This window comes from Juglans microcarpa x Juglans regia, chromosome 2S (assembly GCF_004785595.1).
Source record: "Juglans microcarpa x Juglans regia isolate MS1-56 chromosome 2S, Jm3101_v1.0, whole genome shotgun sequence".
Taxonomy (NCBI): Eukaryota; Viridiplantae; Streptophyta; class Magnoliopsida; order Fagales; family Juglandaceae; genus Juglans; species Juglans microcarpa x Juglans regia.
Window position 1 is genome coordinate 23,004,457 of NC_054597.1, and position 15,403 is coordinate 23,019,859.

At 36.2% G+C, this 15,403-nt stretch overlaps 1 protein-coding gene across 1 annotated transcript; it reads right to left on the minus strand.

Annotated features, from left to right (window-relative positions):
- Positions 1 to 2,682: 2,682 nt before the first annotated feature.
- LOC121252600 (RING-box protein 1a) lies at positions 2,683 to 6,577 on the minus strand. Its single transcript, XM_041152322.1, has 5 exons — positions 6,286 to 6,577; positions 6,069 to 6,119; positions 5,902 to 5,961; positions 3,167 to 3,238; positions 2,683 to 3,060 (listed from the first exon to the last, which is right to left on the minus strand). Exons 1-5 carry the CDS (start codon positions 6,419 to 6,421, stop codon positions 3,023 to 3,025), a joined length of 357 nt encoding a protein of 118 aa, XP_041008256.1. The 5' UTR covers positions 6,422 to 6,577; the 3' UTR covers positions 2,683 to 3,022.
- Positions 6,578 to 15,403: the final 8,826 nt, after the last annotated feature.

A 15,403-nucleotide genomic window follows, 5' to 3' on the forward strand; every position in this document is an offset into this window, starting at 1 on the left:
GTCTTGGAGTACTTTTCATCATTAAAATTATAATTTTTTTATGTGGATCTCAAATTTATCTTTTTTGTTTTTTAAAGAAAGTATGTAGAGACTGCACACTCCAAAACAAATGAGGCAGAGAGACCTCTCATGTTTCATTTACATTTTTTTTTCTGATTTTTTAAAGTTTATTTTTCAATCCAAATATCTCTCTCTTAAGAAAATCTTTTATTTTAACTTTTTATCTAATCATTTGTTCTAATCACAATGAAAAATTAAAAAAAATACCAAAATAAAAGAAGTTTTATAAAAAAAAATTACTATTGAAAGTTTATATTCGGACAACTTTTATAAACTCAAATACAAGGTAGGAAAATGCTAAGTGGCCCTTAGTCTTGCTTTCTCATTTTAACAGTTTGTGTATTTTATTTTATTTTTATTTTTTATTTTAATTGTTAAAGAAATGACTACTAGTGAGTTTATATATATATATTTATTCGAAAATATTTAAAAATATTTAAAGATGTTTAATAAAAATTGAAAGAAAAAGAAAAAAAAATACAATTACATTAATGATAACTTTGAAGAGAGAATAATGGGTTGAATAGAAGTACCCTGCAAAATATATTTTGAAAACAATCATTCAGTTCTTTTAATCTATATTTACAAAACTCATAAACAGTATATCTAAAATGAATTATAAGAAATTCTCAAATATTATTAAAAGTTCTCTTAGGTCTCGTTTGGTAACGCAAATGAGATAAGATGAAATAAAAAATATATAAATAATAATGAGATAATTTGTAAATAGTAGTGAAATGACTTGGATTGAGGTTTTTATAGGATGTTGGAAAAGGAAAGAGAAAAACTTTAATAAACATATTATAAAATAAAAAGATGGTTAGAATATAATTTTTTAATATAATTTTTATTTTAAGATTTGAAAAAGTTGAATTATTTTTTATGTTTTGTTTGAAAGTTTAAAAAATTATAATGATTAACTAATAATTAGACGAAAAAGTTAAAAAATTGAAATTAAAAAATAATTACGTTTAAATGTTGTTTAGATATTAAAATGAGATAAGATGGTGGTTTATTATCAATCTTAACCAAACAACGTATCCAAATAAATGGCATGTCAAATAATCAGTTAGAGCAAAAGGATGGGTCTTAATCGAGATGTTTGACATTAATCAAGATGTTTTTTTTTTCATTTCAAAAAAATAAATAAAAAGAGTGATATTAATAATGAGTAATGATTTGTATAAGTCTCAAATAGAAAAATTTTATATAAATTTTTGTAAAAAAGTGGATCTACCTAAAAAAAGTGTAAAAAAATTAATTTTATTAATAAAATTTATTTTTTTACAAAAGACTTATACTATTTGAGGTTTGAACGTAGCATTACTCATTAATAATATCAACAGTATTCGACGTCTTGTTTGGATATAGAAACACTATCAATCCATCTTATTTTATCTCATCTCATCTTATCATTATAATATTTTTAAATTTTTATATAAAATATAATAAATAATTTAATTTTTTTAAATCTTAAATTAATAATAATATTATATTCAATTAATTTAAAACTACCGCATCTCTTCTTTATATCTCCCTAATTAGGCAAGCACGTCTCTGCTCTCCACTCTTTTCTAACAAAAAGAAAAAGAAGAAAAAAACGAAAGAAAAGGAGAATAGTAGAGGGCGGCTTCTAATTTATGTGGCAGAGAAAATGACTTAAATAAACAAAGTTAGCAACCCAAGAAATGTGGTATCCGCTTTTGATGAAATGAAGAGTCAATTCCATTCTATTAAAAAGATGAAATGTCAATTCAGATAGGAGAAAGGCAGCCGAAAGTACGGATACTACAGTAAAGGTGAGATTTCGTTTTGTTTTTTGGGGCACAGTATGAAATGGATGTACGAAGTGAGCTAGAAATTAAATATAGAATCGTGTACCAATAAAACATAAACTAAAATAATAATAAAAATTGATAGTTTTGGGCGACGAATTTGAACTCCAATCACATGGACTTGGGGAGTACTATTGAGACAAGGCCCAGCATTTGGAAAAATGATGACTGATAAACATGTCTTCTTTTCCTTGAGCCAATCTTATTATTATTAGCATAAATAACTGACTCGTTTGATTCTTTCTCCTCCTCGTTTTCTCTACAGATCGGCAGCTATTTGAATCCCTCTCAATCAGGAAGGAAGCCACAAGGTGGATTCATAACAGATCAGACAGTTTTCCTCATGAATTTCATTTCTGGAGTGCCTCTTGATGATGCTGTCGAGAACAATTTTACCAAAGAATAACATTAATTCGAACAGCACAGCCAATTCTGGGTTCCCTTGCTGACACAAAGTACTACACATTTGAACTCAACTACGAGCCACTCTTTTTTGAACCAAAATTCAAACAAACACTACCACTTTGTTTCTGAGGTCTATATAAATGGCGGTAGAGTACCATTTACAGCTTACCCAAGTCTCTATAAACAGAAACCACATATGAGAAAATCAGACAATGAAGTCGTGATGACTTCTCTGGATACGTGAAATGCCGAGCAGCTACACAAACTATTTAAGAACAAGCCACACTCGAATAGACAAACTAGCATATATCCCTAACCAGCCATAACACAACAGAAAGAAACTTATGAATGGAACATATAATGAATGCATGATAAGATAATGAAGAAAAATCGTTATTTTCAGGATTAAAGGCAGATGAAAGTATTCAAACACACCGTGTGCACAGATGCAGACTTGTGGGCACACATGCACAGACGCATAGAGAGCGAGAGATTGAGACCTTTCACTTATAATGCCTAAAGACAGTTTAGGGAACTTTCAAATATCGCACTTGATACGTCTCAATCAAGCAAAAGTCAGTCATACAGCCCATATGATTCTTGAAAACATGACAACTCTGGCATAATTAAGTAACTGGATCATGAAAATGAACACGAAAGCCAGTATTTCGTAGCATTGCAGTAGCAGCAGCAGAAATCCGGATGCACATCGCTTGAAGATTCTAGTGACCATACTTCTGAAACTCCCACTCGCTGTTATCTGCATAAGCAATAAGGCAACCAAACCACAAAGGAAATCAGTAGAGTTCTACTGACGACACAGAGTCAAGAAAAATTAGACGGCCAGTTTTTAGCACAGATCATACCTAAAGGACACACTTGCCGAGTTTTGAGCCATCGGCTGATGCAATGGAAATGGAAGGCATGGTTGCAAACCCCTACATCAGCAAAAACCAGAGTTTCATATAGAAGTCATGCGAGCATGAGTGCAAAATGCAATAACAGTAATCAGCTGGATTGCTTCCACAAATAGATAACAAAACATGCACAGCGCACACAACACTACAAAGAACAATAATGGGTGATTAGCAACACCATCCCATGATTGAGAGAATCTGAATAAATGTCTGGACTGATGGTCAACTCTCCAGTCTCCACACACAGCTTTGTGGACTTCAAGTTATAGGCTGCTTGTTGCTGCTACAGGCTTGGGTTCTTTGAATTGAATGGCAAGTCACAGGTTACACATCTTGTGAATGCAACATGATTTTTATTTATTTTTTGATGTATTTGAACTTTGACCATAAAGAAAAAATAACTCTGCCCTTTGCGACTTTCATCAAAAGATGAGGCATTCTCAAATAAAACATGCTAACCCCTTAACCACGATCTCTTTTGATATTTGATTTATCACAGAACAGCCAACAAAATGATAAGTTTGTGTGTTTATCAGTTGGACATTGGAGCGTGGTTGGAGATTTCCATAGATGAAGAAGATTGGTTTCACTGTAGTGGTTGTTATTCGGGTTGTGGTCATTTGCAGCTTTCAGTCTTTAAATGGGCTGTGGACAGTAGTAGTTCATTTTGGGATTTAATTATTTTTTTGAACTTGGATGGTGGTTGGAAATTGGAATCATGGTGGCTTTCAGTTGGATGTGGTGTTGTGCAAAATAATGGCTTGGATTTGAGTGCCAGCTTCCCAACTAGTTTAATGGATGTCCAACCATTACAACTCCATGTATAAAATTTCAACTCTTAACTATATTAATTTGCAACTTCATGAATACGACAATGAGTCTACCATTATGCGTTTCTGAATCATTTATAAAGACAAAATTAGAATAACAGAACTATTGAGTTGAAATAATTAATCGGCTTATAATTGAGCGCATATTGATAAAAACTAATGTTCAATAATGAAATATTCATAAAATACAATAAAAAAATGTTTAAATTTAAAACTTTTTTTATCGGCAATAAAAAATGTTTAAAAAGCAAGATAGTAATATGTTTAGCTTGTTAACTCAATAGTTAGAATGCCAAGCACATGACAACCAAGTGGTCAACTAATTACAATTTTCATTGATAAATAACTAATTAAAAAAAAAAAAATTTTATTAGCACTGGGTGTTTGGGAATAGTGTCCTGACTAATCCCGGGGGTGCACAGGCCCTCGGCAAAGAGTTTCTCGTAAGTGCACCTTAGGTAATTCAAGCGGAAAATCCCCAGTCCGACGGCCCCTAGAGATTGTGCACCTAGGGGGATTTGAACCTTAAACATGGGGGAGCATACCCCCAAGCCCAAAGCCTTTACCACTTGAGCCAACCCCTAGGGGTTTCTTTTAAAATTAAATCTCAAGAAAGTGCCATTGAGGGGACTCGAACCAATGCCCTCCCTTCCCCAAGGGGTGGCGCCTATTTATTGGACTAGGCATGCCCTTTGTTTTTTTTAAAAAATATACCGATCAAAAGAAATTAAAATATCCGATCAAAATATACGCAACTATGATATTTGATAGCCATAATAAAAATAGAGTAGATGGTTGAATTACAACACACCCACACAAGAAGGAAAGAAATACACAAGAATTGTAGGTATTGACATCTATGCTAACATAAGCAATACAATGCAATCCTTAAGAATATAAACTTTCACAACATTAAACATAGGACTATCATCAATTTTTTTATTGGCACCGGGTGTACAAAAATAAAGTCTCAACTAATCTCGGGGATGCACAGGCCCTCAACAAGGACTATCATCATTGTCATCAAAAGATTTGGAACTCTCATTATCCAACCCTCATTATCTTCCCCACTTACATCCCCTAGAGGTTGGCTCAAGTGGTAAAAGCCTTGGTCTTAGTAGTATGCTCTCTCTAGGTTTAAGATTCGAATCCTCTTGGGTGCAAACAATTTCTACGGACTATCGGACTGGGGGAACTTCCCCTTGAATTACCCGAATTGCACTTGCGGGAAACTCCTTGTCGAGGGCCCATGCACCCTCGGGATTAGTCGGGGCTTTGGTCTCAGACACCCAGTGCCAATAAAAAAAAAAAAAATCTTCCTCACCTACTTGATCTAAATTAATGGTCCATGCAAAAAATAATAGTTAAAACTGATATACATATACATGCATATATATATATATATAGTTTTTTTGCTTTAAGCTGACAAAAAAAGTGCCCAAAAGCGTACTTTTGTAAATCTGCTTTGAGTTTGGTAATCAAAACACTTTAGTCTTGTAGCTTAAGCGTGATTCTACCAACTCTCCATGCTGCTACAAAACATTCTAGTTAACAAAATTCAATAAAACTAATCTAAATGAATGTAAAATTTAATATTCTAATTAAACAAAATTCAACATGAAAAACCCAAAGTTATGAAATGATTCACCTTCTCTTACACCCTGAAAACTTAGTTTCAAGCTTAGCAAATCAAATAAAAGGCCAAGCTACAAACTCTAATAAAATTTGCACTGTTCCTAGACAAAAGAATACATATTGCAACACGGCATCCGTATTTTCTAAGCAGAGGACAAATAGCAAGACAGACACGAATAGCTTGTAAATGAAGATTAGGACTCAGAATCGAAAGCATACCCCAAGCAACCGTACATTCCTCGCTGGTGGCGCTAGCCTGGTTAGCTTGGCACTCAATACCTACTCACCATATCGCCATACACAAATTATATAACACAAAAATTCTATCCCGAAACGTAATAATAATACTAGAAACAAAAGCCGAAAATTAACCAATAAAAACTCACAGAGATCCATGATATGGTTCCTACAAATGGCACAGTTATCGACCACGATATCTGCATGCATCAATCAACATTGCATCATTCGAAGAATAATAGTGAAATCCCTCACAATCCCAAACCCGAGATATGTAAACAAACCGAGACGCTAAAAGAAACAAATAGTAAATAAAAATGCGAAAGCAATTAGAGAAAATAATGTTTAGGGTTTGGGGAGAAGTACCCCAGGCCCAGAGAGCGACGGCGTTCCACTTCTTGATCTCAAAGTGCTTGCACTTTTTGGAGGAGGAGGAAGGACCGGCGCTGCTCGAAGGCTCGCCGGCTGGGACCATGGGCACGTCGGAGTCCAAGGAGGCCATGGCTCGGGGGGGAACGAGGGATTGAACCGAGCTCGGGGCGATCTTTTTCCAACTCAAAAGTCTTTTGACACGAGAATTGTTTCACATGGATTTGAACTCCGGTTTTCCGGGTACAAAACCAAGCGGGTGCGCCATCTGGGTCTGGCCCAAAGGCCACGGGCTTACACTTTACTCAATTATCCACTTCATAAAAATACTTGCTCCATAAAATTAATTATAAAAATTTATTAGACAAACTGACAAAGATAATTATGAAATAAATATGACCTATTAGAATGAGCCATCTCAATTTGTAGAATATTCTTTTAATCATCTTTGGATGGTTAACTCCATTCTAGGGCTATAAGAGGATTGGAACAGACCACAAAAATCAATCAAACCAAATGGTTTGGTCTGAATCGAACCAGACCGATAGTCTTATTGATAGGTCTCAGGATGTATTTTTTTTTTAACTGGACCGGACCGAAACCGACCGAATGTATATATATATATATATATATTTAAATATTATATACATAATATAATTGCCATTTCTATTTTATTTTGCTATTTTATTGTCTATTTTGAATGATAAATTTTATGGAATATCATTTTGCTTGTTGGATATCAGGATTTATATGAAATAAGATGTATAAATTATAATACAAGACTTGAATTACAAGTATTGATAAATGATATAAAAGATCTTAAGGAAAAACTTTCATTAATGACACAAGATACAGAGTCAATGTGCAATACACCGCTCATTCCTTCTTACGTACGCTTCTTCTTTCTGATGTACGTTCCTTCTTTCTGACGTAAGCAAGTTTCGAGTACGAAAATTATGTAACCGTCCACCCCTTCTCTCTAACGACTGCGAGCCTTGTTATGCATGTCGAACCCCGATGACGTGTTTTAAAATATATTATGTGACTTCTAAGGCACGCCCAGTGTTTTAAATGTACTAGAAATATTTATAAGGAGTATTTCCAGTGTTATTGAACTAAGTTTGATTTTAAATACAACAATTATAATATTCTTAAAAAGCTCCAAAAATAGTATAATTGTTGGAAATCATTTTAATATTATTATCAAAATGATTTTAGTTATTTAAAATATTATGGGATTTAAATTATGTTGAAAGTATTAATTAATTAAATGGTCTTATCCTTTTAAATATATTAAATAAGACTTCATCATTTATTAATGATGAAGGAATATTATTTTATAAACTAAAGTTAGTTTAAATAATATTCTACCTTAATTCCTCTAAGTGCTTTTAATTAAGTTAATGTTTACGTATTTTCAAATCAGTGTTTTAATCTCTCATCGTTAGATCGTTTTGAGGATCCCAAGACGAATGGACTGGGTTAAATACTCAGACCCATCTTCCTTCTGCCTCACGCTCTCTCTTCCTCTCTCTCTGCAGTGCACAGCCCGAATGGGCTTCATGTTGTTGCGCCGCCGTGCACCGTCCTCCAGCGCCACCTCCTCCACGGTAGCCCCTCCTCCCACCGGCCATCACCCTCTAGCGAGCTCGGCCTCCACCATGCAGCCCTCCTTCTCTTTTAACGGTAAGTAGCCGAAATCGGTTTTAACCCATTTCCCCTCCTTGCGCCGCCGTGCGCGGTCACCCACGGCCACCAAGCGCCTCCATGAACTTCCTCATCCCTCTCCCTTCCTACTCCATGTGACTCGAGGCCCATAGCCTCCCTCTATTGCACGGGCTCTCTCCCTCCTTCACGCACGGGTTCTCCCCTTTCCACCGCCTTGCGCTATCACCCATGGTGTCCAGCCACTGTCATGAGCCTCCTCCAGCCACCACCAACATATCCCGACTACCCATGGCCCCGATCTGCCACCCATGCATGCACACTCTCTCTCACTCTCTCACGAACTCTTCCTCCTTCCCAAGCTCAATCCACCGCCGTAGGCCACCATGGCGCCACCACGAGTTCTACTGCACCTCTCTCAGCTCCTCCACGGTTAGCCATGACCAGCCAAGCCCCCTCTGATTTCCCCTATTGGAAACCCACGACCTTCGCTCCTCCACGAGCCGTTGTGTGTCCGATGTGTGCCACCTCGACACCACCACTCCAGGGCCATGACTCGACCCTCCTACGCTTAGACCCGCACCTCTGGCCACCTCCAATAGCCAAGGTAGCCACTGCACATGATGGATAACCACTGTACACAGCTAGATCCGTCGTGTTATGCTCATTGCCACCATCACAAGACCATCACGAGCCCTTCCAAGACCACACTTAGCTATCCAAACGCCCAAACAGTCACCATACGTGGGTTAGTCGCCACGTACGACCCTTCCGGCATCATCGGCTATGACAATCAGCAAGCAACGCACAGGTTATCCTATCGATGGTATAACCCTCTATCTTTTGTTATTTATATTAGATGTTGATTAGTTGATTAGGTTGTAGACTGTGCTTTTGGTAATTGTGGCGTTTGCTGTGTTGTGATGTGCTGTGTAGTGAAGTGTTAGGCATTCTGTGTAGTGAAGTGTGGTGCAGTATTGTGGGTTGTACTGTGCAGTGTGGTTGTAGAGTATGTGTTGTTTTGGTGATGTGGCATGTGGAATGGGAACAGTACACGCTGAGTGTACTCTGTGTGTGGTGTAGTGTGGGATAAGGAGAGTATATATAAAATATACCATCCTGGCATATTGTGAAATGAGAAGAGTACATGTGGAGTGTACTCTGTGTGGCGTGGTGTGTGTGAAGGGAGTACATGTGAAGTGTACTTCATGTAGTGAAGTGATGCACCATACGGCAGGTATGTTGTAGTAGTGATGTGACGTAACACGTGTGAATGGAGTACACGTGAAGTGTATTCCATGTGGTGGGGTGATGCACCATATGGAGGGTATGCCATAGTGGTGATGTGGCATAGTGTATGTGAAGGGAGTACACGTGGAGTGTACTCCATGTGGTGGAATGATGCATCATATGGCGGGTATGCCATAGTGGTGATGGGTCGTAGCGTGTAAAAAGGGAGTATACGTGGAGTGTATTTCACGAGGCAGCGACACTCCGTGTGCCGTGTCGCAGAGATGAGGATAGTTGTGTGATTGATGGGCGTGGAACGTGATGAGTAGTGTCGGGAACTGTGGAACAGTGTCCCGAAGTAGCTGTGATGTGGCCTACAGTCTGAGGTGCCAGGTGTCACCGTAATTGACTTATGGCTAGGAGTATGCGTGAAGTAGCAGAACAAGTGTAAGAGTGCGCAGTAGAAGCATGACTGAGAAATGTCACGAAGTGACATGACCACTAGTAGTCATGCTTATGATGGGTGAAGAGTTAGTGTAGAAATGGTGTAGTAGGAACATGACGAGATGTCACGATGTGACAGGAGTACGTGAGGAACCGTACTCGTGATGAGTTAGGAGTTGGCGTAGAAATGGCATAGTGGGATGTCAGGTGACGTGATAAGGTCATGGTATAGCTTGGGTGTAGTCTCGAGCTATATGACGTGACATAAGGCGTAGTGGTGAATGGAGTCCTGTCGTGTTGAGTGTTGGGATGAACTGTCAAAAGGGACGGATAGCATGAAGAGTCGTGCTAGCAGGGTTGAGAGAAGGTTAGTATCAGAGTATGGCCCTTGTCCCTACGAGCAGGTGATCAACATGTTATATGTTGGTCTCAGGTGATAAAGGGGTAAGGTACATATGTAATCTGGTTAGACACATGTGCCGGACAGATTCACCATATGTAATGGGTAATTTATCCTTAGCACAGTTACACGGTGCTTAAGCCTGAGAGTTAGCTTAGAGTAGTGTTAGCTTAGAGTAGTGTGGCTTGTATGGATGAGAATATGGATTTAGTGTGAGCTAAGGTGCATGGAGGTAGTGATGAGTGTAGTATCTAGGATTGGGATGTGTGATTCAATCGATCGGAATCATGCGTCGGAATGTTGTCAATAAGAAGAGTAAGACGGAAGTCTTAGTGTCTTAATCCTAAGGTGAATCATGAGTTCACTTTAAAGATAAGCACTTGAGGCAAGAACGTCGAATCGAGAAGAGGTCGTGACCATAAGCGGTTCCCGAAGGTGTTAACATAATAAAGGGCACGTAAGAGCACGAGATAGAAGGAGAGTGTTCCAAATGATGTGTAGCTCTATTTCTAGTTTAAGTTACTTATTCATTAGATAGAGAATGACGTTAAGGTTATGTGTATGCATGTAGGTTGCCATTTGACACGCACATGAATGGACTGCATGATATGCGAGTAGCATGGAGTCTAGGTAAGTGTTACGTTCATACTCTTCTAGAGTTTTCTAAAATATAAAGAAACGAAAATGAAACGCTTTTCCTTACGATGCTTTACGAAAAGACACGAAAGACGTTTTACGAGAGAAAATGCTAAGTGTTCAAAGGTATACGTATGTACAGCCCCCCTTGGCAGCCCCTTTTTATTCAACGAAAGTATTAATTATACGCATGTGAATGGATGACTATATGCTGTATCTATTGTATGTATTTTCCAAAGAAAAATCCATGAACTGATGAAAATGCATGAAAGGCATGAAAACAGATGCTTTTATGGATCTTACGAACCGATGTTTTCATGTGTGCCATGAGGTGATGCTCATGGATGCCATGAAAGACGACGCTTAAGGTGATGCTCATGGATGCCATGAAAGACAACGTTTAAGCCCATGTATGTTTTTAAATGATGTTTTCCATAAACAAACTGTTAAATGAAGGATAGAGTTTAAATGAACTGAAAAAGGAAAGACGATTTTCGGGCTTACGCCCCGAACGATGTTTTTCTCATGAAATGATGTTTTCTCATAAAAAGGAATATTCTCATGAAATGACTGTTAAATGAAAGACAATAAAGAAATGAAAGCTCCAACTCTTTAGAGCTGACATGAATGAATGAAAAGCAAAGAAAGACATGAAAGCATGAAATGTATGAATATACGTAACGGCCACATGAATGAATGGAAAGGGTACCAATGAATGGGCAGATTGCAATGCCGGGTAAGTAGTACTGGTAGTGCACCCAGTGCTGCCCCCTGACTGAAAAGAGATTCTCAACCCGTGGCCATGGGCGGAGTCCGGGTCCAAAGGAAGACCGTTAACCCTAACACACGGGACGTAATAGTGTGTACTGGCCTATGAAAGTGATAATAAAGTATGGATGCACGCACGAACGCACGAACTTTTAAGAAATGAAGGCACTGATGGGGGAAACGTTTTACGAAAAGAAAGCCCCTTTCAAAAGAAAACCTCGTCTAGTGATGTTTTCATATGAACGCACGTATGCATGCACGCATGTACGTATAGTATGTATGAATGATAAATGCATGAATGAAAACCTATGTTGTTAGATTTTAACTGTTTGAAGTAATGCTTACGAGTCATCGACTCATTTTAGTTTTTATGCATGTCCCTTCCCCCATAGGAACTGAATGATCAGGACGGACACAGCCCATGGAGAAGAGCACGGAAGTCTAGGCATGAATTTTAATTGTACGAGAGACCCTTTTATTGTAAGATTAATGTTTTCCGCTGTAAACCTCTTTTATTCTCAAAGTACATTTTATTTTATAAACGTAAAGTCTTGCATCCTGTGTATGCAAGTAAAATTTTTTAAGTCAAATGGTAATTCCCGTCGTTCTTTCTAAAAAACATTTTATAAAAAGTCTCACCACAAAGATAGGCGTTACACAATGATAACTAACTATCTTCTATTTCAAAGAAGACAAGCGCCACTAGAACAATGGGAAAGTCATCGCAAATTCTTAATAAACGAAATTAAAAGTATATTTGTGTTGGAAAGCCATGAAAAATCCATTGGTCAGCCCATTCAAGATGAAAGGTTTTAAGGGTGGTTCCGGTGGTGTTTCTTCAAGTTCTTAATCTACTTATTTCTCTTTGGATATGGAAAATCTTTGTTTCAAAAACCTATCTTAATGAATTCTTTAGTTAAAACTAATGAATTCACTACTAGTATTCTCATAGAGCCAACCAAAAAGATTAAGGTATAATACATATAGAAAGAAATTTACAAGATTGGACAATTCCTAATGTTTCAAAAAATCAAATATACAAACATTCCATTTTTTCTTCTAAATTATTATTTCTTACAAATTATACTATTAAAACAATAGAAAAAATCATTAGTTTAAATAATGATTATGAATCATTACAACTATTAACAAATGGGTAGAAATGGGTTAAATATCTCAGTATTACTCTGTCTAAGGAATGAAAGATACTAAAATTTTCATGATTCATTACTTGACATGGTAGAATCAAGTTTGTTCCAAAATCCAGTTTATTTTAATTGTTACCCCAATTATTCTCTTTCATTATTTGATACTAATATCTTACATGCTTTAACATTAAACAGTAAAACAAACTGTTATCATATGACAAAAGGATTACATCCTTTAATAGTAGTATATAAGATCCATTATAAACTGATAAAAACAATATTAGAACCACAAGCTTCATTACAAGTCCAAAAGGATATATATTATTATTACAATTTAGTACATAAAAGTCTAGTGTATAAATTCCTAAACAAATTAATTAGAATAAAATTACTCTCCCTAATAAATGGCAATTAGAGAACATTACTCCATTGTTTAAGATAGAAAATAATTCTAAAGACGATCTTGAATATATAGATAAAAAAACGGACGGAACAGTCCAAATTATTTTTCAACCTTTTAGAAGATCTTTATCACATTATTCTTCTCCAGCACCTTCTAGTTATCATACACTCAGATATATTCTTACATCAATTTATCGTAATAGATCTCAAAATTTTGACACCAGATCCCAAAATCTAGACACAGATTTGAAAAATTATTCTCGAAAATATTATTGATCCCCCAGTATATACTGTTAATCATCCTGATAAAACATCCATATCTCACAATCCTGAAAATGAACATTCTTCTCCAACATATTTACTAGTAATTGGATATGATGCCCAAATATACACCCTGAATAAAGAAGAATTTAACATTAATAAAGAATATCTCAAACAAAATTATATGAAAGAAAAAATAGAGAGAGATTATATTAAAAACAAATATTATGAGTATCTAGAAAGAATACAGATTAATATACATATCTTTATATAGTTTGAAATCTATAAATCAAACCAACTATGAACCATAAACAAGATTACAAATCAATGGATTAAAGAAGAAAATAATCAATTCGTTTATAAAGAATACCCCCTTTTGAAGCTATCAAGTTAATCAAAGAAATACTCAAATATTGGCTTCACCAATAAAAAAATATAATAATACAATAGAAGGAAAAAACACTGATAATATAATCCAACAAAACAATTACACCAATTTATATCTAAAAACCATGAGTAAACAATTAGAAAGAATTGAAACCCAAATATCTCCTATTAATCCTACTATTAAAGAAACAAAATAAACCCATTTATTTATTCCCTATGAAATCTCATCTCATCTAAAAACTATTTTTTCTAAAAATAAAAAATGATTTATTATAACAAATCTCTAATAAATTAGAAAAATTAAATATTACTGACCGCATCTACCTCAAAATAACCACATATTAATGTATTAAGTAAGACAAACTCACCTGTATTATCTTGTAACGCCTGTCCTTGTGGTGAGATTTTTTATAAAATAATTTTAGAAAAGACGACGGGAATTACCGTTTGATTTAAAACTTTTTACTTCCATACCTAGGGTGCAAGACTCTACGATATAAAATAAATGTGCTTTGAGAATAAATGAGGTTTACAGCGGAAAACATTAATCTTACAATGAAATAGAAGGCCTCTCATGTAATTAAAACTCTCATGCCTAGACTTCCGTGCTCTTCCCTATGGGTTGTGTTCATCCTGATGCGTATTGCTCATTCAGTCCCTGTGGGGGAAAGGGGCATATATAAAAAGTAAAATGAGTTGATGACTCGTAAGCATTACTGCATACAATTAAAATATAATGACATAGATTTTCATTTATGCATTCATCATACCATACATGCTATACGTGCATGCATTCATGCATTCGTTTGAAAATATCGCTGGATGGAGTTTTTCTTTAAAAATGGGCTTTCTCTTCGTAAAACGTATCTCCCATTAGTGCCTTCATTTCTTCAAGAGTTCGATGCATTCATACATTCTTCTTATCACTTTCATTGGTCGGTACACACTGTTACACCCCGTGTGTTGGGGTTAGTAGTCTTCCTTTAGACCCGAACTCTGTCTGTGGCCATGAGTTGGGAATCCCTTTTCAGTCAAGGGGCAGCACTGGGTGCATTACCAATACTACTTACCCGGTATTACAATCTGCCCATTCATTGGTACCATTTCCATTCATTCATATGGCTATTACGTATTTTTATACATTAAACGTTCAATCCTTTCTTTCAGTTCAGTCCTTTCAGACCTTTCCTTTCAGTCATTTTCATTTGATAGTTCGTTCATGCAAAAACGTCGTTTAAAAGCATGGGCTTAAACATCGCTTCAGTCAAAGCTCGAGGCACAAGCCTCAACATTTCTTTTCGTGGAAAACACATACAATAGATACAATGTATAGTCATCCATTCACATGCATACAATTAATACTTTGAGTGCGTAAACAAGGGCTGCCAAGGAGGGGTTGTACATACTTATACCTTTGAAAAGCGTAAAGAAAAAGAGTTTCATTTTCGTTTTCTTGTATTTTAGAAAACTCTAGAAGAGTATGAATGTAATACTTACCTGGACTTTATGCTACTTTCATATCATGTAGTCCATTCATGTGCATGTCAGATGGCAACCTACATGCATACACATAATCTTGACATCATTCTCTATCTAATGCATAAGCAACTTAAACTAGAATAGAACTATACTTAACTTGGAACACTCTCCTTCTATCCCGTGCTCTTACGTGCCCTTTACTGTGCTAAAACCTTCGGGATCTACTTACGGTCACTGCATCCTCCAAACTCAAGGTCTTGCGTCGAGTGCTCATCCACTAAAGTGAACCCATGAT

What these genes read in the sequence shown, in the direction of transcription:
- LOC121252600 (XM_041152322.1), bottom strand. Translation starts at nt 6,421, where the DNA reads ATGGCCTCCTTGGACTCCGACGTGCCCATGGTCCCAGCCGGCGAGCCT. An exon ending in CGTCGCTCTCTGGGCCTGGG is followed by an intron (nt 6,120 to 6,285) that starts GTACTTCTCCCC and finishes TGATGCATGCAG; the next exon opens with ATATCGTGGTCGATAACTGT. An exon ending in GGAATGTACGGTTGCTTGGG is followed by an intron (nt 3,239 to 5,901) that starts GTATGCTTTCGA and finishes TTGCTGATGTAG; the next exon opens with GGGTTTGCAACCATGCCTTC.